Source organism: Nasonia vitripennis, assembly GCF_009193385.2.
Source record: "Nasonia vitripennis strain AsymCx chromosome 3 unlocalized genomic scaffold, Nvit_psr_1.1 chr3_random0005, whole genome shotgun sequence".
Taxonomy (NCBI): domain Eukaryota; kingdom Metazoa; phylum Arthropoda; class Insecta; order Hymenoptera; family Pteromalidae; genus Nasonia; species Nasonia vitripennis.
The window spans coordinates 3,100,435-3,128,157 of record NW_022279624.1 but is presented as its reverse complement, the minus strand read 5'-3'; the positions used below and the strand labels follow the sequence as shown (position 1 = coordinate 3,128,157).

The following is a 27,723-nucleotide window of genomic DNA, read 5'->3' as shown; positions in this document are numbered from 1 at the left end:
ATCTCATTAAAAGTCCATACCTTTTAAAAACTTACAAAATAACAGCTTTTAATTAATTCTGTTTATCAACATAACAATTTTATTCATATACTAAATTTGTTATATGCTGAAGTAGTGTACCTTGTCTGATTACAAACAAAAGAACAATTTATTGTGAAATGATAATCACTTATAACAAATTTAAAAATATAAGACACTAAGAAATTAAAAATGTAAGGAAAGTTTCTGTCAAATTATTTATTAATCATTTAAGAATTCTTTTTTTCTAATAACGTCGTATTTATAAGGATTTACATTTTTGTATTATTGTTTCATTTTTGAGATTCAGAGTAAGCCATGTAAGGACGACGGTACGGCACCAGCTGTAACATAAAATGGTTAATTCGTTACTCGATAATATAAGATTTGTTTGAATTTTATGTATAATTAATCGAATTGATTCTGTAGCGAAGCATATTGCCATAAACTTGTATTTGATCAAAATATGCTATTTATATGTACTTTTCTCGTTGACGCAACGTAATGTTTAAAGTGATTTATTTTATATTTATCAAATCAAATCTGTATATTACCTTATTGGCAGTTATTTATTGATTAAATAATTAATATAGCCGAAATAAGCCGTAGAATGAGCTAATCAATCGTTAAAATATCAGTTAAATTTTGAAATAGTAATTCAATCATCAAATCCTTTTTTAATCATTTTTACTATGACTAAATGATTAATTTATTAGATTATTTTTTGTGAATTTCATGAAAATATGAGGGGGTTTATTCATAAAAATTTGAAATAATTCACCAGTTTTCTGATGAACAAAGACCAAGAATTTGTATTTGGACGTTCATGTATCGAATGGATCGAGCGTTGCTCCTGTCGGTTGTATCCCTGCGACGGAACAAGAGCCACACTCTCGGCATTTGACCTTGACAAATCGTAGTCATTTTGTTGAGTTCCTTCTTTATTTCTTGCCAGATCCAAGTCAACTGATTCGGAGTATGAGCGTTTTCCATGTCCTCCGTAGCAGGAATGTCCAAAAGCGGAACAACCACCTGCAGTAGTGTAAAAAAACGTTCTATTACACAATGTCCATCTTTTGAACGAAATATTAATATTTTTTTACATTTATAAAGCTTTAAATATTTCTGTGGCTGACAGGCAATAGTACATTTTAATACGGGTGTGAAAGGTGATTATTTACCTCATGTAACGTTTTTTGCACGAGCGAACACTGAGAGAAAAGAAACATTGCAACAAACATACATTTTAACTGTTAACATAGGCATGTTCGATTTGAGCCAATATACGTATGTTAATAGTTAACGTAGCTATGTTATATGTCAAATAGCTGTATGATAATAGTTAACATATGGCTGGCCTTTACGATTTTTCATAGACTTTATGAACTAATCAGATAAAAATTATTAGAAAACACTCTTGTATGAATTTTATTAATGCTGAGTAACTTTGCAGTGATATAATGTCAAAATTCAAAATTTTGTCTTTCATCGGCCTTTTTGGTCTGAATACCAGCTCTGATAGTTCTAAAGATAAAATAATGAGTGTGATTCCAACTGATTCAGCAGCCTCTAGCATTTCCAAAAAGGTATATATCAACTAGTTAAAGTTTATCACTATTACTTCAAAAGTTATTGGAAAAATTCAGTAGTGTGTTAAACATCATATCGTAATCATTCATTTTTCAGATTTGAATTTTTCCAATAACTTTTGAACTAATAGTGATAAACTAGTTGATATATACCTTTTTGAAAATGCCAGAGGCTGCTGAATCAGTTGGAATCACACTTATTATTTTATCTCTAGAACTGTCAGATCTGATTTTTAGACCCAAAAAGCCGATGAAAGACAACATTTTGAATTTTGACATTATATAATTCCAAAGGCACTTTGCATGCTTCCTTAGGTATATTCAGTTGCTTTCGTTCTATTATTAATGATTTATTGATTGTTCATGATAAATAAACCTTCAAGAATATTTTTTGTATGAAAGAGGATGACGGATTTTGAGGTTAGGCGGTACAAGAGAAACGCCATCTGCACGCAACACTACGCACGATAGCCATGAAATTCATATGTTAACTATTAACATACAGATATTTCCCGCGATATTTTGTATGTATACTATAGAAATCTATAGTATACATACAAACTGCTTTTGTTTCGTATAGAATATTTGTAAGAAGTACATGAGTATATTAGCAATCATTGCTCCTAACGTGTGTACATGTTTACGGCAATGATATCTTTCACAGTGAATTATCGAGTACGGACGCGATTCGGTACAACCCTGTGGAAAATATATACCTGGATATCGAGATGGATTTTTCATATGGATAATCTATATGGATTCATGTGGATTCAATATGGATTTATGTGGATTCCATGTGGATATTCCATATGGATATCCAGATGGATATCCACATAAATCCATATGGAATCCACATGAATCCATATAGATTATCCACCTGGATATCCAGCTATATATTTTCAACAGGGAAGTTAATTCATACATTCAGTGTACATACATATCCACGCGCCAATATGACCGAGTTATAAATTCGCTGCTTCGTGCTATTTTGTAAAAGAATCGAGTTATGTCCTTATGCCGGGATCTATAGACTTGTTCACACTGCGGTTCTCGCTCGCGAAACGCGCATTGCAAGACTTATGGCGAGGCGAGAATAAGCTTTTAATAGTATATTGTGTACCAAGGGCGTAAAGTGGGCTTGTTTAGGCCGAGTGTGGATTTTGCAGTACGAGTCAAGGCGAGTTAGCCCGAGCCGAAGGCGAGGGCGTTTACGAGCCGCAGACGAGTACTGCAAAATCCACGAGGCCAAAAAGCCCACTTAGCCCTTGGTGCACACCATATTTTATGTAACGCGCGGACGTATTTTCGCGTTTTTTCGTACGTGTTAAGAGGGACTGATGTGACTATTTTTTGACACGGCAACCATGCTCTTGTCTTGTTCAAACATTATATAAAATAAATAAATAATGCAAATTTATCAAAATCAACTTTTTTTTAAAATTACAAAAAAAAAATTTGCGGGCAATAAAGACTTTTTAGCGGGCAATAAAGGCCATTATTGCCCGCTGTTTGAATATGCGGGCAATAAAGGTTTTTATTGCCCGCTAAAATAACTTTTTTGCCCGCCGGTCAAAAAAGAGTCACTTTAGTCCCTATTAATAGGTACGAAAAACGCGAAAATCGTTCGCGTGTTACATAAAATAATTTAAAAATTGTACTTCGAGCCTAGAAGTCTGTAACTACAAAACTAAAGGACATAAGTCTAGAAATAGCCTTTAGAATGTCTGGAATTGGATTTAGAAGGCAATATTTTGTTTTCGATCAACAAAACTAAGTCCTAGAGAAGCTACTATCACATAAAAACTCATTTTGAAATGGACTTATGTCGTTACGTCTGGAACAAAATCAGAAAACCGGTCTTATGGACTTATTTCTTGGGTGTATGGTAGCTTTAGGGCAACCTTTTAGCAACTCCGGAAATTTTCACATAAAGGGGTATTATTTGAAGATATGAAATCCACAGTTGTTTTGATTTTCGTGAAAAGTGGACTTATGTCATTTTGCCTGTCAGCCACATATTTCTTAACGATGAACACAATATCATAAGTCGTTGTAAAAAGTTTTTATTGATGAATGTTGTTCCGGGTTAAAAACGGGCTTTTATGAGGGCCAAGATGTTCCGGATTAAAAGGGGGCCTTTATGAGGGCCAAGCGCTACACGGTAATCGAGGCGTGTGCCGCTAAGCGTGGCTGTCCGACGGGGCGAGGCGCGCTAATGGCCGGCCGTATGGAAGGTCCGAGCCGGGAAAAACTCAGAGGCCCGCAATTGAAAAGGGACCGGTCATAAAGCGCGTCCCGAAAGAAAAGCCGCTCGGAAAGCACAGTGCGTAAACGACGCAGACAGCGCTGGGGTTTTTTGGTCGGGACCGCTCGGACGATAGCTAGTAAAATCGCTCGATGCGAACGTGCGGCAACGCACGACGACGGCTTTAACAGATCCAAGCGTCTTTCCAGAAAACTTGCTTTCCCGAAATTGGCGATGAGCATAGCGGCTCAAAAAGTGCGATATGCGATGTGCGGGTTTGCGTGTTAGATTTGCGTGTTACACGTAAGTGTAAGTATGGATGTATGCATGAATGAACCGTAAGTCGACCCGCAGAATTGAATGCTGAGGTAATACGCGCTCTCTCACATAGCACGGACGCAAGCCGATCGAACTCCACGAGGCTTATTGACCTCACGAGGGAGCTAAGCTCTCGGTGCCCAATGCAGGTCCGCCTAATGCTCGGGAGTCCGACGAGGCTTTAGACCTCAAGAGGGAGCAGAGGCTCCCGGTGCCAAATGTAGCCACCTGACGGCGTCGCGATAGGGCGCGAGTACGAAGATGGCGTGCCGTTGCTCCGGCCGTGTCCGGAGGTCGTAAAGAGGGCGGCGTTGACTAGGGGGCGAGAGTGGGGGTCACGCAACGAGATTCTTAGCACGAAGCTACGACCACCCCCGCGCAGTCCTCCAAGCAGGACAAGGAGGGAGAAACGACCCTGTAGAGGGGGAAGAGCAGGGCCCAGCTCGGCGGAAAATTCAAACGAACCGACACTTCGTTCGCAGCTCTCGTAAAGATTAGTACCTTGTATTAGTGAACGCATAATGAGACTTATTCTGTACCGAAATAAATTGAATATACGGACTCCAAGTTTTAGCCAAACTCCACACACACATCATGAGAAATAACCATGTAACATAATGGCTGCTTCTAAAACTCTATAATTCAGCGGAAGCTTCAAAAACCTTATACTTCAGAGGCTGTTTTAAAACCTTTCTAATACTCAAGGAGCATTTAAAAAATCGCCTTAGCAGAAAACCATTTTCCTTGGTCCGTGTTAATCAAATGGACACCAAACAAACTGTACACATGAATACCCTACACTATAACGTATTTCGTACTCTAACCTAAAATACGCGTATTTAAGTAACTTACTTTACGGTGTAAACTGTATTATTTATCAATATGATTTTTGATTATTGACGATATAGCATTATGAATGCATGATTGATGCTGCAAATAAAGTTTATCTGACTTTTTCTTGCAATTGAAAAGTTTCACCAGCGGTGGCCAGCCGTTACCAAAATCATTGGCCAGAATTAGAATAATTGGCCAAGCAATGGTGAAATATTGGTGAACGTTTTTACCAGGGTACAACCTATAGTTTATTCATTCTGTAACACTCACTGTTACTTAAAATGTATATAACTTCACTACATGGTAAATCAGACAGTTCTACAAAGGGTAAATTGTAGGACATCGAGACATTTCCATTTGTTAATGAGCATTTTAATAGGATAACGTCGCTAAAAACACTGTTTTTCTATTACATTTAACTTATTAAATAAAGCTTGCGAATGAAAAACCGAGTCTTTAGCGCCGTAGTGTTAAGTTTAATCATTCTACCAAGGAAAATTTCGATCGGACATGTAGTTTTTCAAAAAGTTTGGAAATAGAAAATACCCCGTGGTGGATTTCGAAGCCTGAGCCCCGACATGCCTTAAAAGTCTAAGAGTATTGTTTGCTTCTAAAGATACAGGGAGTTTTATCGAAGTGGATATTACACAAACAAGCAATAACTGCGTCAAACATTTCGGTTTCATGCTTTGACACTGTGTTTTCATATCTGTTGAGATCCTTATTTGATACACTCTTGGAACGAAAGCACAAGAAACATAAGATCTACAAGGGGCATAAGGAAACTCGTTTCTTTCCAGTGCTGCAGCGATTTTTCTCGTATTTTCATTTCGCAGCGAAATTAAAGCAAAATCATGCTTCCAGCAGCCGGGCAAGAACGCAGCTAATGCAATTTTCTCAAACGAACCACAGAAGATGAATTGTAGGTAGGGGACGAGCGATATTATCGTCCTGCCATCATTTGATTATAAAGAGACCAATTTATCGATCGGTGAATGCACTTATACAAGATTCTGCCTTTAATCGATTTATTTTTTCTTGTTTTTTTTTCTTAATTTCATGCTAATGAGCACACAAACCTTTTTAGAAGTTAGGGTACTCCTAGACAACGTGTTTGTTTGTTTGAAATTAGTTTCCAAGCTAATCATAAAGAAGCATTGTTCGCCAATTTACTGTGAGAGCCTAACCATTTTAGGACTTCGTGATCAAATTCCAATCGAAAAAAACTTGTTTTTATTTTACGCAGATACTCAAGAAATTGACAAAAAATTTGTATTAAAAAGCTGATAAAATCTAATATATTTAGTGATATAAAACATATTGCATATGTGATACGACATATGTTTAGATACTAATTATTAAGACCATATAAGTAAAGTATAGTATTTTTTAAATATTCAAAGGCTAGTACATTTGTATAATATATAATATACAATCAAGAACTATCTAGCCACTTACTATGAGTAAATAGTTCACTTATCATGGATGAGTATTAGCATTTTGACTTTACTAGGTGTATTTAAGCGCGCTTCGCGCGTGCTACATTTCAAGGTTGGAATTTTCAAATTTAGCGATGTTAAAACAATCAATCATGGTAAATTTTTGGCTTTAATTTTCCGGTAGCACTTTTTTAAAGAGGAATAGAGTACATTATCAATAATTTTCACAGAAAAGGAAAGAATATGCTGCACGCATGCAAGAGTTGTGTTTATACAGCTCTTGAATGGCTGATCGATTCTCGATATGCGTCACTAAAACGATCAAGTAAAGGATTAGAGATGCCATATAAAAAACGTGAGATCAGACATTAGTAGTAAATGAAACCGTTTTGCGCTTACAATTTGCAGACGATCAATAGCATACTCTAAATCGAAGGTGTGCGGCAGCGCCACTATGGTGAGTATAAAATGTAAAAAACTAATGCGACGACTTCGGATATAGCATCTGCGATCCTATAATACTTTGAAAACAATGGTTTCTAACCTAGTCATAATTTTGTCCAACCCCTTAACGTATGCAAAATGATTTAAACAATAAGATTACTTCGAGAGAAAAGCTGATTTGAATATTTATCCCTGCCACTACTTCTACCTGAATGCTTTGACTTTAGTCAAAGTAGAACTGTGTTACGAGTGAAAAGTGCAACGAAAAGTGACGGATCCCGAGCTTGAACCGAGATCCTCTGGGTTGCAAGGCAGACGTTCTGTCGTCGCGCCACGGCCGCCACCACATTGCACTCTTCTACTCGTCTTCTTATAGTAATTAGAAACCCGTGACGTGTGTACACACGTGACACTGTAAGGAGCGGAATGATAAAATATTTATTTTTATCAGCACTTAGATTTTAAACAAAAACGATCAAAATTATTTCTGTTGAATTCGTATTGTTAAGTGGACTCTGCGCGTAATTGGGATTTATATTTATTATGCATGATAACATATCAAATGGTTTAAATCATTGGATTGAAGTCATACGCCCATAATAGTAAATGCTTTTGGTATTTACTATATCGGACGGTGAATTACTGATCACGATATTCTATGTTAATTAATGTTTTCAATTTCAATTACGAATGTGATCAACAAGTGTGAATTTTATTCACAGCTTCATCAGTTTGAATTAACTTCGAGTAACGTTAAATTTAGATTTGTTTTAGGTATATCCCGTTTACCATGTACTCGATATTTTCGATTAATCGATCATATGAGTATTAATCCGCTGCATGCGCGAATTTAAATTCAAATTGGATTAGAGATGAACTTTTCGCATTTTATAACGCATCTAGTAAGCAATTACTGCGAGCCCGGATGATTGGAGATGATTTGAAAATGATATTAGTTCGCGAAACTCTCGATGGCAATCTTCTGCGTTACCTAATTTATCACACATTATTATCGGGGCTATACCATAGTTCACTGTTCTAGAATAGATCGACTAAACACACAGTAAAACAGCATGAAAGCTGAGCAATTATCATTAGTCAGCAATCAAAGCCTCATAATTACCAAAATAATTCAGTCGATGATCAAAGGAACATCAAGCCACATCGATGCCCGCGTCCGTAATCCGCGTCGATCGTTAAACGCCTATCCGCGTGAATTTTGCTCCCGGATCACGTAGCTCGGCTAATGCGATAGCGTTCCCCCTGTGACGGCGGCGGCGGCAACGTCTGAAAAAGAAAAAACGCAAGCTACGAAAGCCCATACCGTGGTGTGGCAACGAGCCACGTGCTTTCCTACGTATACAGCCGAAGTTGCGCCTCCCGCGATACGTAACACGCCCGCGCGCGGCCCTTGTAATTCGAAGCGCAACAGCGCAAAATGTATAGCTTTATACGTGCGCACGCGCGCATTTGCAGTCTCGCGTGGGGATATTACGTTGTCCCGGTACAACTCGTCGGGGGATACCTTGGCATGCTCTGTGCATACCTGGCGACTGGCGACGTTAATTTTCATCGCGCGCAGTACTACGATGCCTCCTCGTATGCCCGCCTTTTGTTCCGCTTGTATTATACAGTGTGCATAGCCTGGACGTCGGGGGATGAGTTTTGGGCCCGCACCTAACGAGTGCACCTACGATGATCCATCGGTTCTGTGACAAATTTAGTTCTTCATTGGAATCCCATGTTCCAAGTATGCTACTTTGCTATCCATGGGTTGGAAATTCATTTTAATCTAGTTCCGAACGGCTTCAAGGGCTACTCAAATATTTATTTTCAATTTATAACTGTTCGGAAACTAACTTAATTACATCGATCCGCCCACTCTGCTCTGTATCCGGATCCAATAGGTTTCTGGTTTACAACAACCAGCGCCCAACCGAAATCAATCGATCGAATTTTTGTTTACCTTAGAATAACAAGAAAGACCTATGGTGTACAGAGCTAACCAAATTATTGAAACTAATTCAGCCTCAACGGAGCTTAGGTAGGCTTCAAAAGTTTCACGATCAATAAACCCATCATACTATTATCCGTTACAAGCCTCAAAAGCGCGCGTAATTGTACCAGACGTCGCGTATTCAATATTCATATATTGATCTTTTCAAAGCAATATATAGAGCTCTTAAAATATCAAATCCTCACATATGTAAATGTATTCATCAATGAAATCATGATTCATGACGAAATAATGAGCGTACTACAATCCACAACACACTTAGCTACACATTATATTTATACACTATATGTATATAATTTATGTGTGTGTGCAACAAATAGTCAGCTTGACAAGCAATACGACCAAACGTATACATGTACATCAATTTAAGTTAAATTCAACCATATAACAGAAAATGAGCTGAACACAAACACGAAGATACTAATTATAGTTCTACATCATTCCAACAAAGTAGTCCTTTAATTTAACAAGCAGACCATCATTTATTTAAGACCACGCAAATATTGTACGAGAGCTGTATCCTATAACCCCATGGCTCATCGGTAGTCACAGAAATAAAATCGCGCCAAAAGCTCGTCAGACTTGCATTAACAGCTATTGATACGGAAAAATCAATGGAACAATGCAATATAGTCATCATCTTCATTTGATATTCGACGGTATGGATACTTATAAATGTTGTATGATGAACAGAGGCCGTTCGATCATTTTGAGGGATTAACTACGACTGAAAGTCGTAATCCCTGCATCTGCGCGCTATGTATATAAAGAATCTGAAAACTAGTGCATGATACATACGTCAAAATTTAGGAAGTTTGAACTTTTTAGACAACAAATTATTCTAGACAAGTATATTTTAAAGTAATGTATTTAATATAATTAAGTATCGCTTTACTTTTACTTATTTTCTCATTATTGGAACTCACAATTTGTCAGTGTGGTTTTCCTTCAGAAAAAGACATGTACCATAATCTTTTAATCCAACAAATATACGCTTTATTTATTTATTTTTTTTATATGCTTTGTTGAAATAATGTAAATAACTACGTGCAAAAATGATTTAAAATTTTAATGTGTGGCTTATACGAGTCAATAGTCATTTATTAAATGCCGACCGACACGAAGCATGTGAAATTTTAACATCAGCACTGTTTCGGTGCTACCCTGCAGCAACAGAACTAATCCTGCATTTACAATCGCAATGTTAACCCATGATGAACAAACACGGGGTATGTACTGTATCGCAGCAGTCATTGCAGCTCGACAAACGCGGAGTATGCACTGTATTGCAGCAGTCATTAAATCTCTTTAATTAAAACGTAAAAGTCACGCGTATTGTAGATCGTGAGGCACAGGCGCCTACAGCACTCACATGTTGCATGCTAGATGGATGCTCGTGTTATTTTATTGACATTTGGCTTTTCTGTACCAATTCCAATACCTATCAGTGCATCATACTATACCCTTATTTTCAAATGAAATGATTTCAACTAGAATTAATATAATTATTTTACAACAAAATTTATTTGGATCATACACTACAAAAAGGAAATCTTAATTTAAGATCGCCTAGCTTGTCAGAAATTTGTTGCGTTTAGAGATCAATTTTTTCGTTTTAAAACTCTGTACAACTCAATTTAATTGTGCTGTTAAATAAAAAATAACACGTTTAAAAATATTTATGTGAGTACACAAATATTTTTGAAAATGCAACAAATTTCAAATGAGGTGAGCTTAAATAAATATTTCATTTTTGCAGTATGTATTATTTTTTCGCTCATTACGATCGATATATATTTTTTTTGCATTATCCCTGTATTTATTTATTTTTTAATAGTTATATATTTATTTTAATGAAATTAATAATATAAATCGCTCAGAGAGACTAAAAACGAATCAAAATATTTTATACCTTTTGACAAAATAATATTACGCATATATAGTGATGAATCTTCAACAGTTCTTTGACGTATGTAACAAACAAATTTCTTGTGTGAAGCTCACCAAATTTTGTTTATAAGATTCAAACAAATAAAGCAGAGCATCGTCAGCACTTTCTCACGGCCCTGTCCAATATTCATAAAAATGCTCTTTCAAAGCTCCCTTGGCGGTAAAAGCGGGAAAAACAAACCGCCGAAACAATACCCATACGTATTAGTTTTCCCCGCAATCGTATCATCCCTGTGAAGAGATACACGAAACGAGTCAGATGGCAAATTAATTTTCCCAAGCCGCGAGCTTGCGTGCGTCGCCGCCGGCACCGTTGCACGCATATAACTTGTCCGCAAGTCGATTTTGCGCTTCACGCGATATCTTCTATACAGGCGCTCGTGAAGCGTCATGCGAAATGCGTCCGCGCGCTGATGTTCTTATCGTGCACGTGATGCTGGAATCCTGGCGTTTAGGCCTCGACGTTTATTACGCCAAATGAGTGAATCAATTACTATGTGCTATTAATTGGATGACTTACGTATAATTCTTGGAAGATTTATCCATCGAAGAATCTAAATTAAAGTTTAAACAAGCGACCCTACAGCATGCAATTTTTATCAATATTCCTTCTAGAGGGTATAATTCAAAGAAGGTTCACATAAACTTTCGACCTGAAATAAATAAATTATCGCATCAAAATACAAATATACAAATAGATGAATTGATCTTTTCTAGTTTGAAATTCAACACATGCGAGTAAATAACCCGATTATATGTTCATTCTAGTATTTTGCACTGATTGTCCTATTAAAATTCATAGGTTTCCTTGCCAATGCGATAATCTTAAGTTTTCTTGTAATAATTTAAGCGCTGTACTTGTAATGCATAGTGTGTGCCTTCTCCATAGTTTAACTTATAGCAATGCACCTTATATTAACTGCGATTTAAAATCGTTTGAAGATCATGCTGTCTGTTTAAAAAAATTAAAACCTATTTTATTGATATTTTTATTAGCGCTAGAAGAAATAAAATATGTAGAAGTAGAATGTAGGCATAAAAAGCGTGCATCTTAAGCTATACCGATCAATAAATGATATCATATTCTGATCCATCAACACTTATATATAAATTTGTTCACTGTTACTGCCCTTAGATCGCTAATTTTCGTTTCAAAATATTCGAACTAATGCGTTTTGCATTTATTGTCCCAGACTTTCAAATCAGGAAAATTGCAATCTCGCGGAAGGCGAGAATTAAATAAAGATTAGTTACCCAAGCCGCCTTACATCAAGCTTCCCACACAGTCAATATCAAACAATAAATTTGACTTTATCACCAAACTGTGCACAGCACCGGAATAGTCGATTTAAAATGAAACCCACTCGGTATTCGCCAACAACGCCGCACGCGGCGCTCGACACGAGTCGCGGTGGTCGCGCAAAGCGTCTCTTATTTCGATATACCCATAGTTTATAATAGTGCATCATTGCTCGCTCTATGCAAGCAAGCAAGGAAGCAAGCAGCACGCACAAACAAAGTTCAACTTTAAATATGAAATCCCTTCAAACCCTACGGGTTAATCAATTTCGCTCGAGCGCACGCTGGCGTTGCGACAGCTTCTCGGAAACTTTCAGATAAAAGTCTTGGCACCCTTAAATACCTCCCCTATTAGTCGTGACATAATATGCCTTCCGATTTGCGAACGATCTCTGCCTATCGTTACCAAACCTTTTATATTTTTGTTGCCTAGTTCGCCCTATAAAGAGTATACCTATACCTTATGTAAACCGACGAACCGTTCGTATTATAATTAAGCCCGTTATGCGGTGTACATGCGCGCACGCGCGCGCGTGTTGCACTTGATGATATAAAGAAGGTGTCTGTTCTTCCGGCCAAGGACTTTTGGCTGTCCTGTTATTGCGTGCGCCTTGCTGTTCTTTCTGAAAAAAGAGACAGTACATACAAAGGGTACACGTACTTTGCGCGAAAACCAAGAGACTGAGACGACGGAAAACGTGGGATTTAGGATGGCGACTGGATGTCCGAGTCGCTATATGACTTGTGTATCTCTCTCTCTCTCTCTCTCTCTCTCTCTCTCTCTCTCTCTCTCTCTCTCCTCTCTCTCTCTCTCTCTCTCTCTCTCTCTCTCTTTCGCTTTCGTTTCGCTTTCGCTTTCGTGCGCTCTACAAGTTCATTAGGGTTAACTTTCTTATGTAGCACGATGAAGCCTTTTCTTTCAGCAACTGCGCAGCTGCAGTAATAGTTTTTTTTTACTGGACGTGAAATGGTTCGTTGAGAATTGACTTGTTGCTGCTGTTTACTCCGTTGTCACCTTCTTTTTTCTTAAAGAAATCGGAGTTTGTCGAGAGAGCTTTACAGAATTACCAAGATTTTTTTCAAGGACACTCATGCTATTTTGCGTATATGTGCTACAGTATATAAGTGCTAATTAAATGTGAGATCAACGGACGCGAATACGTCATACATTAGATGCAGAAACATCAGCTATAGAAATTTATCGACATTATAATGCCGATAAGTGCTCTCGACGCTAACTCATTTCTCATCAGTGCTCTGCTTGTAGCCACGTATTACAGATAATAAGAAATTAATTCAATCCCGCACATTAGTTCGTAGTACAGTAAAGATGTAGTATTTTTTACGCAAATACTTTAATTAATTACTAATTTTTCGTATTAAATTTTAAATTATTAATTTAAATTATTACCCTAACATGTATACAATATGCAAAAAGTTTTTCAGTGAAATCTTTGACAGATAAAACTTCATAACAAATATCGACTACAAAAGTTTTCCTAATTTACGAAAACAATTCGAGTATTCAATTTATAACAATTCAGACAATGTTCAAGATCTTTACTGTGTCTTCGCTACTGTCCCAGTTGTCCCGATAAAACTCAGGGACTTTATGAGGAAACATCTTATACTTTGCCAGTGTTATATTAGCACTATTAATGTAAGTCTATTTTTATGTGAGCACATCTTTTTATAAAGTACTCAATAGAGAATTATTTTGCTTTCTTCCTAAGGAAGCCTTGTATAATAGAAATTTTTGGAGTTTGTGTAAAAGCATATAGGAAGTGTTTGTTGATGCTTTTTTAGTCAAAATATAGTGTTTTTACAAAATGTCCGTACGGAAGTGTGTGTGTGTGTGTGTTCGTTCATATACATATGTATCTCCACTTCTATATCAGTGGATTTTAATTCAGCAAATCTCATTTTTTTTTTGTTTTTACTATAACATAAAGAGAAAGCAGCTCGTTTTTAAATTTTGTAGACGCATTTTTTTATAGTGATTTTATAGTTTTAATATTGAAATATTTTCTGAAAAGGTTATTTAAAAAATTGGTGAAAGTAGATTGCTTAATGTGTATCTGATAGAGAATAAAATTACCTATATTTTTACTGCAGAGACTTTATATTATCGTTCGTCGTTCTTTTATTATACACCGTGATGTGCATTTTTCTAACTTTTAAAAAAAAAATCATGATTATTAAAGAACAACATACCGCACTTCCATTTTAAGTAATTTCATGAAACAGATCGTTAGCCAAACATTATAAACTGACAAAAGTCGTTTTCTTATGGGACTCGATAACTGGAGCATCAAAGCAAAAATTGAAAGCAAGGAAGAGACTTATAATTGATTATGTATATTTAATTGATTACAAATAATTTCATCCATCAAACGAAAAAATCTATAACCATAAATACAATCATTCGCTAGAATGGTACTGCATCGAATCAAAAAATTAATTTCATCATACCACTAAGAAATTTACATTCAATTACTTTACAAGTGAATTAACTTACATTATAAGATTTTTGATATATTTGATCGCTTATGTATTATATACAATATAATTATTTGCTTTTTTTTTGAAACTAAATTATAAAAGTTTTATCATCAACAAATTATTTAACAAGTAATATATTGAGCAATCAGTAAACATTATACAAATTTGTTGTTAAAAGTTGATGTTACATAAAATATAAAGATCTGACATATCATATTAAAAGGTAATTTGTTTGTTTGGATGTAAAAAAAACGTGTCTGCTCGCTAAAAATAACCCTTTAGTCAATTCACACATCCTAAAAAATCCTATATTGATTTTTGCCAAAATTAATATTAACAAATCACCCGCCAACGCAGTTGCAGAATATAAATACTCATATAGCAATAATCTATATACATATAATTATTAAACTAAATCTAATTTGAATGATTCATCCCAGTTTTCGCAAATACCGTAATATAGTGACATTGCTCACATGTTGATTTCACATAATATTGTAAATATATATATAAATTTACATCTATCAAAACATGATTATATGAGCGTAAGAAACAATTAAAAGTGCTTCAGCAATGGGTATATATTATACAAATTGTATAATTTGCTACGGATCAATATGAATTCTGTTATGCTATTAAAGTGATTCAAGAAGAAAGAAGAAGATATATAATGCAATAAGGGTTTTTACACGGAAGGATTCCTTGCAGTAAAATCCGCGTCACGAGCATGCTACCACTACTATAGAGTATGGGAAACAAAAGCAGCTCGGATACATCGTAAGCGCCGAGCTTCGTGGCGTTACTCTTTTAATAAAGACGTATATGAACAGCTCAATCATATGTACGCAGGAGACATTTACACAGTATTATGCCTGCACGTTAAAGATCGCATGCATAATAAACTTACGCGGGAAAACAGGATCAAAAAAGCAGAAAAATTTCATGATATAATGTTATATTTTTGGTTAATCCGCTCTCTGAATCTGAAAAAGTGAAAAATTATTCTAAGGAGTAACTCAATTTCGACTCTGAAGGAGTAATTTTCCACTCTTTCAGATTTACAGAGCAATGAATTCTCACAATTTATTTACATTTCTAAACTTCATTGTGGTCCAAGTACTTATTTTGTTTGTCAAAACCGTATGAAATAAACCATAGCGACTTAGAGGTGTATGACTATATTTTTTGCTTTCCTCCCAGGAAGCTTTGCAATGATAAAATTTAAGATTTTGATTGGATCTTTCTGATTACCATAGTCTTTTGCTGAGGAAATTGTTCATTCAGTAAAATAATTAAGATTGAGAATATTAAAAAAAAGCATAATATGTATACTGTATATCCAAACAATATTTTATTTATAGGAACTATAAATCTAGTTAGAGGAAGCAACGTGCCAAAGAATTGGCAGCGGTTTTTAAATATACTTGAAAAATGTTTGATACATTACATGAATATGCCTAAAATCTCAAAAGGTGTGGATATACTCTGCAATCAATTCGACATTCAATATGTTTTGTTAAAACGCAGAGCAGACAAATTTAAAGCGTTTTTTTTTCAAATATTTTTTTAAACTATATTTTTTTAGAATATAGTAATTTATTTGTGTACACGAAAAACAATGGAATCAATTTCTTATATAAAATGTACTATTTTTATTTGATTACGCTTCTCTATATTCTTGAAAAAATACAAATCTAAACAGTCTCGTAAAAAATTTAATTTCACAATAATATATTATAGTACATTTTATAATGATGGTAATAAATCAGACTCTTGATGAATTTAACTAATTTATAAGAAGGAAAGCAAATAAAAAGGCGTCAATTTTTAACTGCCGAATGCTAAACCCTAAGCGATGCCAAGGTAAAAATTGTAAATATAATGATAGTGAAAGAATGTTTTTGATCACTAACGCACATTCCCAGAGAAACGGTCATGCGTAAGTCACGGAGTTCGATCGACGAATAATCAGTAAATTTATTAAAAGTATAAATCCCTCAAGAATAAGGCCTTTCACATATTCTTTTTAGATTCAGCAAATCTAGCTACTTAGCACTACATTTATGAAATAATAACGCTCTATTTTTATTCTGATTCTCTAGTCCGTCTCTTCATTAATAATAGACCATTTGACATTTGAATAAATCTGCAGTATATACGGGAATAGTATATTTCGATACAAGTACGCAAAACTTGATTCTACACGAGTAGGCGGTTTCTCACGAGTGTAGAATCAACTTTTCGCACGTGTATCGAACGCTATTTTTTGATACAGGGGCGGAAAATGTGCGTAAGAGTGCATTTTACGCACACTGTATCAAAAATACAAAATACTTTACTGGTTACCAGTACATGTAGGGCTAAATATGAATGTAAACCGCTAATACAATAGCAAAATTTGCCACGACTTTGAACGCAGCCAACTCAAGCCAAATCAAACTCATATTCAGATTTAATTGGAATATTAATTCAAGTACAGTAGAAATATAGGCACACAATTTTCTACTATAAATTAATAACATTTGTCTAAATTAAATCTATATTAATACTCATGCAAATATCTTTGAAGACAATTAGACATAGTTTCATGTAAGCGTAGATAGATGTAGATTCAGTCAATATAATTTAACTTTCACTATCCACTGAAAAGGTATATATTATAAAAATTTTAACGTGAAGCTTATTTTATGGCAATGTGAATTATCTGAGCAGCGTCAGTGTGTGCAATGTTGTAAGAAGCTGTATGCACAAATTAAATTTGAACCATAATGGCTTTTTTAAGTACAGCTCTACTTTGTTTTAATGACTGCGTTCTTTTTTGAAAAATTGGAAATTCAAAAAGCCATGTTGTAGTGCAAATGAAGAAAATATGCCTGTATTCCAATCATTCTCATGTATGCTTATATAATAAAAAATCAATGATTATTTGCGCTAATGTGCCTGCATGTTTGAGTTTTATTGATGATTTTTACCTTTAAAATAATACAGTACCTATATTGGTTACAAATATGCGAAATCTATTAAAAATCTACTATTTAAAAGTACCTATCAAAATCAAATTCTTTCAAAGATACTTGAGAGCGATAGAAGAAAAATGAAAAAAGCGTGATTATGAACGTTTTCATGCCCTTTAAATAGAACGAAACAATCAACTTGGTATAAAATTAATTTCTTTCGTGTGAGAGGTGTTGGTTCTATCGACCAACAGGTGGCCAAACGCAAAAACACAGTCACGCGGGTTTGCGGGGCAAGCCTTCAATTAACTCTCATCCTTCTGGCAGTCTGGGTAAAACCTGTCTTGCCGTCATTATAACAACGAATCACACCATCTTGTGGTGATAGCTCATCAAAATAAATAAAACATTCACGTTGTAAACTTACAGTTTCACTCGTCGAACGAGGGCTTTGACGCTCGCCGAGCACAGTAAAAACACCTATTCAAGCCAGCGTGTGCAGAGGAGGAGGTCCCTGGGAACGAAACTTTTAGACAGCTGTCAATTTGCCTTCAGATTTCATCAAAACGGGAAAAATTCCGCTCGAAAAAAAAAATTTCGCTCCGGTGGGAGGAACGAAATTATACGAGCCTCGAGACGACTCGGCGAAAAGCGTCGAGAGGTGAATAACAGGCGGCAGCGAGAGACGCGAAAATTAATGTATGGGAGGCGCAGCACTATTGCGAATTATGTAGGCGCGCCGCACGAGTGGAATAAGAATCTGATGCGCAACGCGAACACGAAAAGCCCCTTAAGCGCGAATTATAACGCGGAGAAGAGTCGATTGATAGCGGCAGCTGTATGCGATGATGATAAACTTATCTGCTACGCAGAGCCGGCCTTTTTTCTCGTTTGCCTTTTGATAAGGGATGCGTGCGCTCGCGCCGACCGGCTGACTACGACCGCACGATGAATTAAGACACTCTCACGCCGTGAAAGTTCGTAATTAACTATGCAGGTGCATCGCTGTATGCCTTTGAAGAACTTCACTCTCGGGCTTGCGAAAATTCAATATTTCATAGAATTCTGTTTATTTATTTTTTCCCCCTTTAAGCCATTCAATGTAGATGCTCATTCAATGGCTTTCATGCGGAGAGGTGAAAATTTCTTTCTTTTATACCGAGGATAATTTGAAAAATTGACTCCAGGAGGTAGAGTGGATTTTTTAAATGGATTTTCAGCAAGCCTGTGACTGTAGTTTAGAACTCAACGCCAATAAAACATGCCGATGAAATATTGCGCAGCTACATACTTATGAGGATCATTTCTGAAAATAAGTTGCGAAGCTCTCACTGTATTGCATGGGCAAAAATGAAAATTTTCGGGGGAAAAAGAAGTGCGTTGAATTTTGTAGCTTGACAAAGTTGCCTTGAACGCAGCTCGTATACCGCAGTTTCATTGCGTCTGTGTGCCAATATTGAGAGCTTACTCCTCAAAATGCGTGATAACCGATTGTCACGGAATCTTTTGATTAATAACAACAAAGAAACTAGCACGCTGCACAAGCTAACACTGGGCGATACGTTTGACTTCAACATAAACTTCCCTCAAAAATAATAAAGAGAAAATTGAATTAAATTTCTAATTTTCTGCAGCTTTTTTCTCTTAGTGAGAAACTGGAACAAATTGCTCCCACTCGTGATACGCGAGCTCGCGTGAGCCGGTTGCTATCACTTATTCAAATGAACCAGATTATTGCATTGCATCATCTTAGGTATGCATATCATAGGTATCGAATAAGTAGTAAAAAATTGTACCAACCGACCTCTAGAAGCCACGTGACAATTTACCACCGACACGCGTATAAGATAAGCCGCACTACGTTAGCAAGGGTCGTAAGATGTCAATCGAACACTCGTCTGCGAAAATTCATGTCCAACTTACTTTGGCCGTGTCGTCCTAGCTTTTGTGCTCTGTTTTACTTTGTTCGCTGTCTGCGCATTTTTCATAAATCTCCTCTCGCGTGGGTGCGGATCTACGTAGGCCAAAAGCCGCCATGGAAATGATTTGCGCCGCGAAAAAATTAAGCCACCAACTTGGCTTTATGAAAGCCCGAAAAGTCGGCAAAAGTTGCTTGCGCTCTTTTTACTACCAGCCTATAGCACGTAGCCAGTATGAGCTGCGAGATCGAAGAGAAAAAAGGAAGTTCACCTTTGAGCGATATTTTTCTAAAGAACGGCGCTTTCTGTGTATTTTTCAGCGAAAAAGTGACGAGAACATCTGGGCAGTTTTTTAAGCAAGATTAAATAAAAGTCCAAACGGTCGAGTTGAAAGCATAGCTGAATCTATTTTCATTGTAAGCTATCTCAATTTCGCTTGTTCGATTAGAGGAAACTTCGTTTCGGGAATGAATTTTCCGCGCATTGTTACGGCCTTTGAACGAAAAACTTTTGTATAATAAGTACGTAATGGGGCAGAGTTACCCATCATGGAAAATTCTGTAATTTTAATGCATTCCTTTGGTATTTATTACCTTCTGCAGTTGAAAAATTAACACGAGTTAAACGTAACATTAAAATAAAACGTGCAATTCATTTGATCAACGGAACAATGAAACATTTTCACATGAAGTAAAATTTGCCAATGTCTGAAGTCAAATAATTATACCATCGGTCATTTTCGTGATTCTACTGATTTGTTTCAATATGTAGCTGGAAAGTATGTAGCTAAAATCAAACGCATAAATAACCATAACGTACAGTTCTGATTTCCTTAGTTAAATCAAAACTTTCATGATAAAATAAAAACTTGTGATTCCAATCGTATACTTATTGACACATCGAAAAATATCTACGATGAACGCAGAATTTTCGAACAGTTCTATTATAAAAGATGATGGCATTTACCGAACACGTTTGGTTACTAGTGAAAAGACCAAGACATTGCGGAAAACGTCAATTTGAGTAATACTTCTTTTCACTCGAAAATTGATAACTTCTATATAGAGTGAAAAAAGGTGAAAAAAGGTCCGATGCGTCATGCGAGGTGACACAAGAAAGTATCGGGACGGATTCGTCGATGGAGCGAACCGTTTTGCACTACAGCCGCAAACGCGATTTCCGCCGAGTGTTGCGCCGTTTCGAAGGGTATATAAAAACAGCCGATCGTACCGAGCCTTTTCTTTTTCGCGCTAACCCAATGTTTTGACAGCGCCGACGGCGCTTCTTTTCTGCTTTTTACGCTTTCGATCTCGTTTCCCGAGATGTAACAAAAACATTCAACAACGCGCCCGTATATGCGCGTGTGTAATGTGAATACACATTATACGCCAGAGTAAGCTTGGGAACTAGTGGAGCCCATCAAAATTGTAACAGATACGCAAACTTTCGCCTACCCTCTCCTTTATAGCGTACGTATCTCGTCAAAATTTTAAAAGACAAGGTATGATGGAGCGCAAACAAATAAAAACGTTATTATGATTTCTGGAGCTCGGCGGAAGGTCATAAAAACAAATAATTGTACTTACCTGCTGCAGTAAACGGAATAATACGCTCTGCGCATTACTATAAACATCAAATGATATACCGAAATTCACACGGGTGCGATGCTACGTTTGAGTTTATAGTGAAAGCCAACGAAAAATAGAAGTATCAATCAAGTGGATGGATTTAGATTTTTATATTATTAGCGAACCAGACATTATAATTGTTTGGTTATAAACTTAAAAGCTTGAGATGAAAAATGCATATGGAGCAAAGGTCTGACTTACGTTTTGCGGAAATCTCAACGCTGAAGGAAGCGATGAGCAAAAACGTTAAAAATAGCGCCGAAGAAGTTGATGTCGAACCCATCGCAGCACCTTCCTCTCTCTCTCTCTCTCTCTCTCTCTCTCTCTCTCTCTCTCTCTCTTTCTCCCTGTCTCTCTTTGGAACTCCTTGCGATTACACGGTCAGCTCCCTTGTCTTAATTGCTCTCGCGTTGTTTTCTACCTGTAATTACAGTAATACAGATTCTGGTTACATTGAGAAGAAAGTTTATTTCAAGAAATAGCCAAACTTCTGCGTAAGAAATAGCCAAACTTCTGAGTAACTCATGCTATCCTTTTATGGAAAACAAACTTGTTTTTTGTAAGCCTTTTTGTTTCGTCGTCAACTTGACGAAGCGACGGCTAGTCGTATCTTCGATCTTATCTGATCCAACAATATTCTAACAAGATTTTAAAATTCTGCATTTTTTTGTACTAATTTACCTAACAATAGTAAAAGAAATAATCAACTCTTCACGCTTGAAAAACTTTAAAAATATTTTTTGGTTTGAAAAGAAGATTGAGTGAATTTTAGTCATTTTTTTATCGTACAATTAACATTCATTTCCTCATCATTACCTAGCCCTTTTTTTCAAACGCACGCGCGGTTATAACAATTTTTACGTCCGACTAGTCGATCTAAAGTCATAATTTTAAAACGAATGAATAAAAGGTCTTATCGTTTGAACCTTAAAAAGTGGCGTAACAGTCGTTGTTTAGCCGATTAACGAATTTATATAAAATGGTCGAGTATTAAAATCCGTGTCGAAAAAATGATAAAATTAGTTCACTCATGTGTATTATAACGAACTCAAAATAGCTTTATCGTCTCCTACAAAAGCTAGCACCGTGTGTACCGAGTACAAGTAGATTCTTTTAGACACCTAGCGTGCTTGCAGAACGACTCGCAGGCGAGCGAGGCATGGCTAGTGCGTTTCGCGAAACGGATACTTCACACAGGGAAAAGGAACACCTATGTCTCATCGTCAATGAAGTATGCACACTTTTCCGTCTTATCTTCCGGTATATTCGGTTCTCAAAAAAAAGATAGACGAATGGAGCAATGAAAATGCGTTGTTAAAAGACTAAGAGATTCTCGAGTAGGAAAAATTGTTGTAAATCTGCAAATAGTTAAACTGACAACTCATTGAAATAAAGGAGGACGTGTAAGTAGATTGATGCCGAGTACGGCCGGACACTGACTCGCTCTGCTGTTCTCGAAATTCAAATTCTTAAAATAGTCATCGGTAGTTTTCGAATCGATCACGGATTCACATATACGAATTCCGAGGGGCGAGCTCGACGGAATCCATAAAACGTTCACCGAGGCGAAATTCGAAAAATCGAAAGACCGCGCACACAGACCGCCTTTAAACTCGGCGCGCACACGGATTACGCCCCCGGAAGGTGCGTTTTCAGGCACGATTTAACACCAAGAAAAACATCAACAGTGCAGAAAATTCAAAGCAATAGAGAAAAATTGGTGAACCGTGAAGCAGCAGCAGCTCTCCTTGCGCCAAGTCCGTGCTTGCCGCCCGATCGGAAGCGATGTATGAGTGCGCGAACCGGCGACTGTAGTAACAGCAACAGCGGCAGCAGGACGAGGAAGTAGACGAAGAAGAAGAAGCAGCAGGCGGTGAGTACAGTGCGTCGCTTCGGCTCGTGTACGTCCCTCTCGATGCTTCCGCCGCGAGCAGGTGGTTTTGAATGGGACGAGAGTCCGCGCGGGCGCCGAGGTGATCCCTTTTCTACACGGCGCTGCTGCGCGCGGCGCTTGCGCCTCCGCAGGTGTGCGTGCGTGTGTAGGTATATGAGGGGCCGCGAGTATCAGCGTAAAACGTATAACAAGAGGGAGACGGACTCGGGGCACGCGCGGAGGAGACGATTTTTCCCGGCGCGTTTCCGTTCGAGGTGTGCCGCACCGCTGAAGCTGTCAACTTCTTATTCTACTTCTTCGTTTTTCTCTCTCCGGCGTTTCGGCGCGGGATTCATCTGTTGACGACGCCTTTACGCTTCGAGACATGACGCGTGGGAAATTCGAAGGCTTTGCGCGGCCGTCGGAGCGTGCGAGCTTGATGAGCAGCGTTTTGAAGGCTCGTGCGAGCATTCGTGATGAATTTTTCCGAGGGCTCGTAGTTGCTTCCTTTGTTTTCATCTCCGACCTGCGCGTTCCGCTTCGAGCCCTGACTTCATTCTGATTGAAAATTTCAATGCGCGGATTAATGCTCGCGATGTGTCGACGGCGAGTCGCGACTCGGTATTTTTCTATAGAAGGAAAACTGCCGCACGTGCGCTCGTTCGTTTTAACGACGATCGCACATCGCCCCTAACACGAGGTTTTCGTTTTTCATCGCAACATTGCGATGTACGTGAGCAATAAGTAATATCGAGGTATTTGCATGCGCCGCGGTTTTGCTGATTGTTCTAAAATAAATTTCTCGGAAAGCTGAAACAAACGCAGCCGCCGCCGGCTCTGAACAGAGTATTCGGCTAGTTACGTTGCGAAAGGGCGCATATTCCGGTAAACCTTTTTTTATCCCAGTTAAGGTGAACGTGAAGTTACGTAACTGACGATCTTGTTCGACGGTTACGTCGATCCATCAACGTCAATTGGCAAACTCTGACAGATTTCATTGTATTTACAGTGCGCATATCAACGTATGAAGAAAGAAGACATCCCGTAGCTACGAAGTTGTCTAAAATTGCAAGTAATTATTCCGCACATTGTTTGATAACTGCGCCAAATGACGCAGTATTTCTTGAAGTTTCATCCCACCAATGCGCATGCAGAAGTGAAACGAATGAATGCGCGACTACGAAGTAAATGAAGCTACCCTCAAATGCGTGAAATCGACTACTGCAGGAACTTTATTCCATAGTCAAACTTTATGCAATAATAAAGGATGGCGTATCCCAACGTTGCAAGTTCCGCGCTTCCAGATTGAATATCCGACTCCACCGTATGACACCAGCCATTTGGTGTAACAAAAATAAAACCCACGTAACGACGGAACGATTACAGAATTCATAACGAGATTCGCAACAATAACATTGATAGAGAGAGAGAGAGAGAGAGAGAGAGAGAGTCTCATCTGGAATTAATGTACGACATGCTATAATTCACTAGCTCAGATTTCAAAAAATGACATAAATAATACATGAACAGGCCCGTGAAAAATCACTTGCACCTATATAAAGGTTAACAATAACCGATCCGTCGGCCAATGTCATAGCATCCCCTTGAAACGCGCGCCACCCTAGCTGGTCCCGCAGCGATATCCAGAATAGTCGTCTGCTAAAGAATGCAAATGTGCAGACGGCTTTCCGACAACGATGATAACGGCGCAGGGATCAGCGGGGCGGCTGTGTTAAATAAAAATGGCGATTATTACGACGAGGCTGCGCAAGAAATCGCGCCTCGATGGGGGGTCGATAGTACGGACGCGCCGCGAATACCGATGCACAGTATCGTTTCGATGTCACGGAGCCTTCCCGTCGGGATTCGGCATTCTATCTTGGTATTCGCGTGGACGATGGCTATTGTAGGCGTAAGCACGAAAATATTGTGATGAATTCGCCGAATCAGGCTGGTGCCTATCGAAGTCGCGTGGCCGATGGGTGATTGTAGAAATACCAAAAGTCGTTCGCGAATCGAAATAGTACATTACGATACGTGTAACTTAAATGGTTCTTTTTTACACGGCGCAGTTAGCACCCGAGCGTAGCGAGAACACTGAAACTGAACCATTTAAGTCAAGAGTATCGTATAAAATTTTATAGCACAGACTGCTAAAATTCGCAAGTCTCGCCTATTCTCGCTACGCTTGTGCGCTAACCTCACGGTACAAATAAGGACTACTATAGTCACAGATAAGCGTGACTTAACAGCGAATTTTAGCCACACTGTGATATAAAACTACTTTGGGAGCGGTTGTTTTTCTGTATTTTTTTTTTTATCCTTACTGAAAATGAGTTCACGCTGGTGTGCAAAAAGTGGTTATTATACCGACGCGTGGGCGATAATGCAACGTATAAATAGAAACGCTGATAGAATAGTAAAAAGTTTGAAATTATGACCAAAAGTTCGGTTGAAGCTGTAGGCACTTCAGGCTATGTGAGCTAAATAATTTTTAAATTGGCTTTTTATAGACTCCACGAGCTTTATCGGGTTGAGTTATAAATTAAAACTTTAACGTTTATTTCCATCGTAACTTTTCCGAGAAGTAAAAATACCAAATTAAGTTTGAAACAGAAGATTTTTACTTTTCACATGTAGAGCTTTGCCACCACTTTATCTGTCGTTTTTAGGCTACAGTTTATCTTATTTGAAGACTAAGGCTAGCGCGCCATAATGGTTTAAATTTTACACACGACGTACCTTTAATGAGAGGAAAATAATCGTTAAGTTGATCAGGCGTTATGAAACTTTTCGAACCGATGTATCGGCGTCGTTTCAAAAATGCGATCAAAAAATTAGATTAATATCAAGATTAAATTGAAAATTTCTTCAAGTTTTTGCCTTATTCCGAATAATTCTGTTTCAGTTATTATTCCCAAGTACAATGCAATTATTCGCGTTTCTAATTTATCAATAACAAACACCGTCGGTTAATAATGTATCAATTCTGCTAGTTCACCTTCTGCGTTCTCTGTACATTTGTGAATAAAATTGCGAGCAGTACAACTCCTGAAACGTATGCATTCCGAAATGTAATGTAAGCCGCAATTTACAGGCTCTAAACGTCCCGACTGCTTTAGCCACCTGCCAAATTCATAGAGCCTTCCGTTTGCCTTTAAGACGATTGATGCAAATAAGGTATCGTGTTTATCATACATACGCATGACTTTACTACATTTACTACAGTGCATGACTATCGCATTAGAAAAAGTGCGCATTACAAACCTACGCAAAAAATATAAGATTTTTCGGAAATGCTTATCACTCAAGAGATTGCAAAATATCAACTGAGCAAAATTCTTTGCAATAATAGAATTAAAATCTGTTACGCTTATTCATTGTACGTATGCAGAGAGACCTGTAGTTTGATAATAAATTTAAAATAATTATGAGAACAGGTGAAACTTTTTCTGTTTAGCCGCAATAGGCGGAGTGATTTACAGAAGTTGTTTGAGAAGCAATTTTCACATGCAACATTTGTTCACTGACGTTGCTCTGTCTCTCTCTTTCTCTCTTTTTCTCTGCTCTTTGACTATCCTACTAACCGCACACATTTTCTCTTTTTCTTTGCAATCCAGCAGCGTGAAATAACCAACGCACCTACCTACCTACATGAGCTCGCTCAAAAATAATATTTACGCAGTACATTACTCCAATTATCCTCTTATATCGCTGGGTTTTCTCGTGTCAGAGGGAAAGAATCAAAACTAAATTTTCATGTTAGTGGTGTAATCGTAACTACGCGAAACAAGAATAGCAAAAGAAAAAATGAAAATCTACTATGTAAAATTGCAATGCTGCTCATCAGTGTTGACGGTGACGCTACTTGAAAAATTTATTGCGCAGATTGCGTTGTAAAGAATTAATTGATGATTGCAAAATTTTGCACAAGAAGCGATAACGATTTATTAATATACTCATTTGTTTGATTTCAGTGAATCGAACTTTCATGATATCTATTGTAAAATAAATTGTTCGCAGTATTTCCATTTTATTCGTGATCTGGAAAGGCTTTGTCTTATCGACTGTAAGCCCGAGAATAGAATGAATCTTTTACACATAATCACCTTATAATGAATACAATATTAAAACTGTATAGTCATATTGATCAGTTTGTAGTAATCTTTGAAGTTCATGATCATAAAAATATTTACGTAAATCCACAATAATTTGTAATGCTCAATAAGTCACTCCCATCGTTTCAGCCAACGCACATAAGAAATTGATGCAATTTTCTGTACTTCATTTCAATATAAGATTGTCCAAAAATTCGCGTTGATTTTTTCATGTGCTTTTTTCAGTACGTTATACAGATTTAATAACATTAGAGACATATGCTTTTCATTATATTTTATCCAGAAAAAGTGTAGTGCACAAAAATCTTTAACGAAATACATTATAGTCGGTTGAAATAATCCAAGAGCGCGTGTATAGTGATTTTGCGTTGTCGTTTCCTTTTTTAAAAAAAAGAGACAGGCGCCGTCGAACAAAATTTGATGAATTGGTAGTTCAGAGAAAATTAAAATTAGATCAAAAGCCCCTCAAGTTCAAATTTCGGGAGAAATCCAATCGATACTAAAAGTAAGTTAAGAAAATGATGAAAATAGCGGGAGTTAAGACTAGTTCCGGTCGAAAGCTTATAACGAAGTAAG

General features: G+C 37.2%; 1 protein-coding gene across 1 annotated transcript; it reads right to left on the bottom strand.

Annotated features, from left to right (window-relative positions):
- Positions 1–222: 222 nt before the first annotated feature.
- Positions 223–23,120, bottom strand: LOC107981500 (neuropeptide CCHamide-2). The gene is made up of 4 exons (XM_031925835.1): positions 22,883–23,120; positions 21,358–21,577; positions 800–1,050; positions 223–362 (listed from the first exon to the last, which is right to left on the bottom strand). The coding sequence occupies exons 2-4, from the start codon at positions 21,437–21,439 to the stop codon at positions 312–314; spliced, it is 384 nt and encodes a 127-aa protein (XP_031781695.1). The 5' UTR covers positions 21,440–21,577; positions 22,883–23,120; the 3' UTR covers positions 223–311.
- Positions 23,121–27,723: the final 4,603 nt, after the last annotated feature.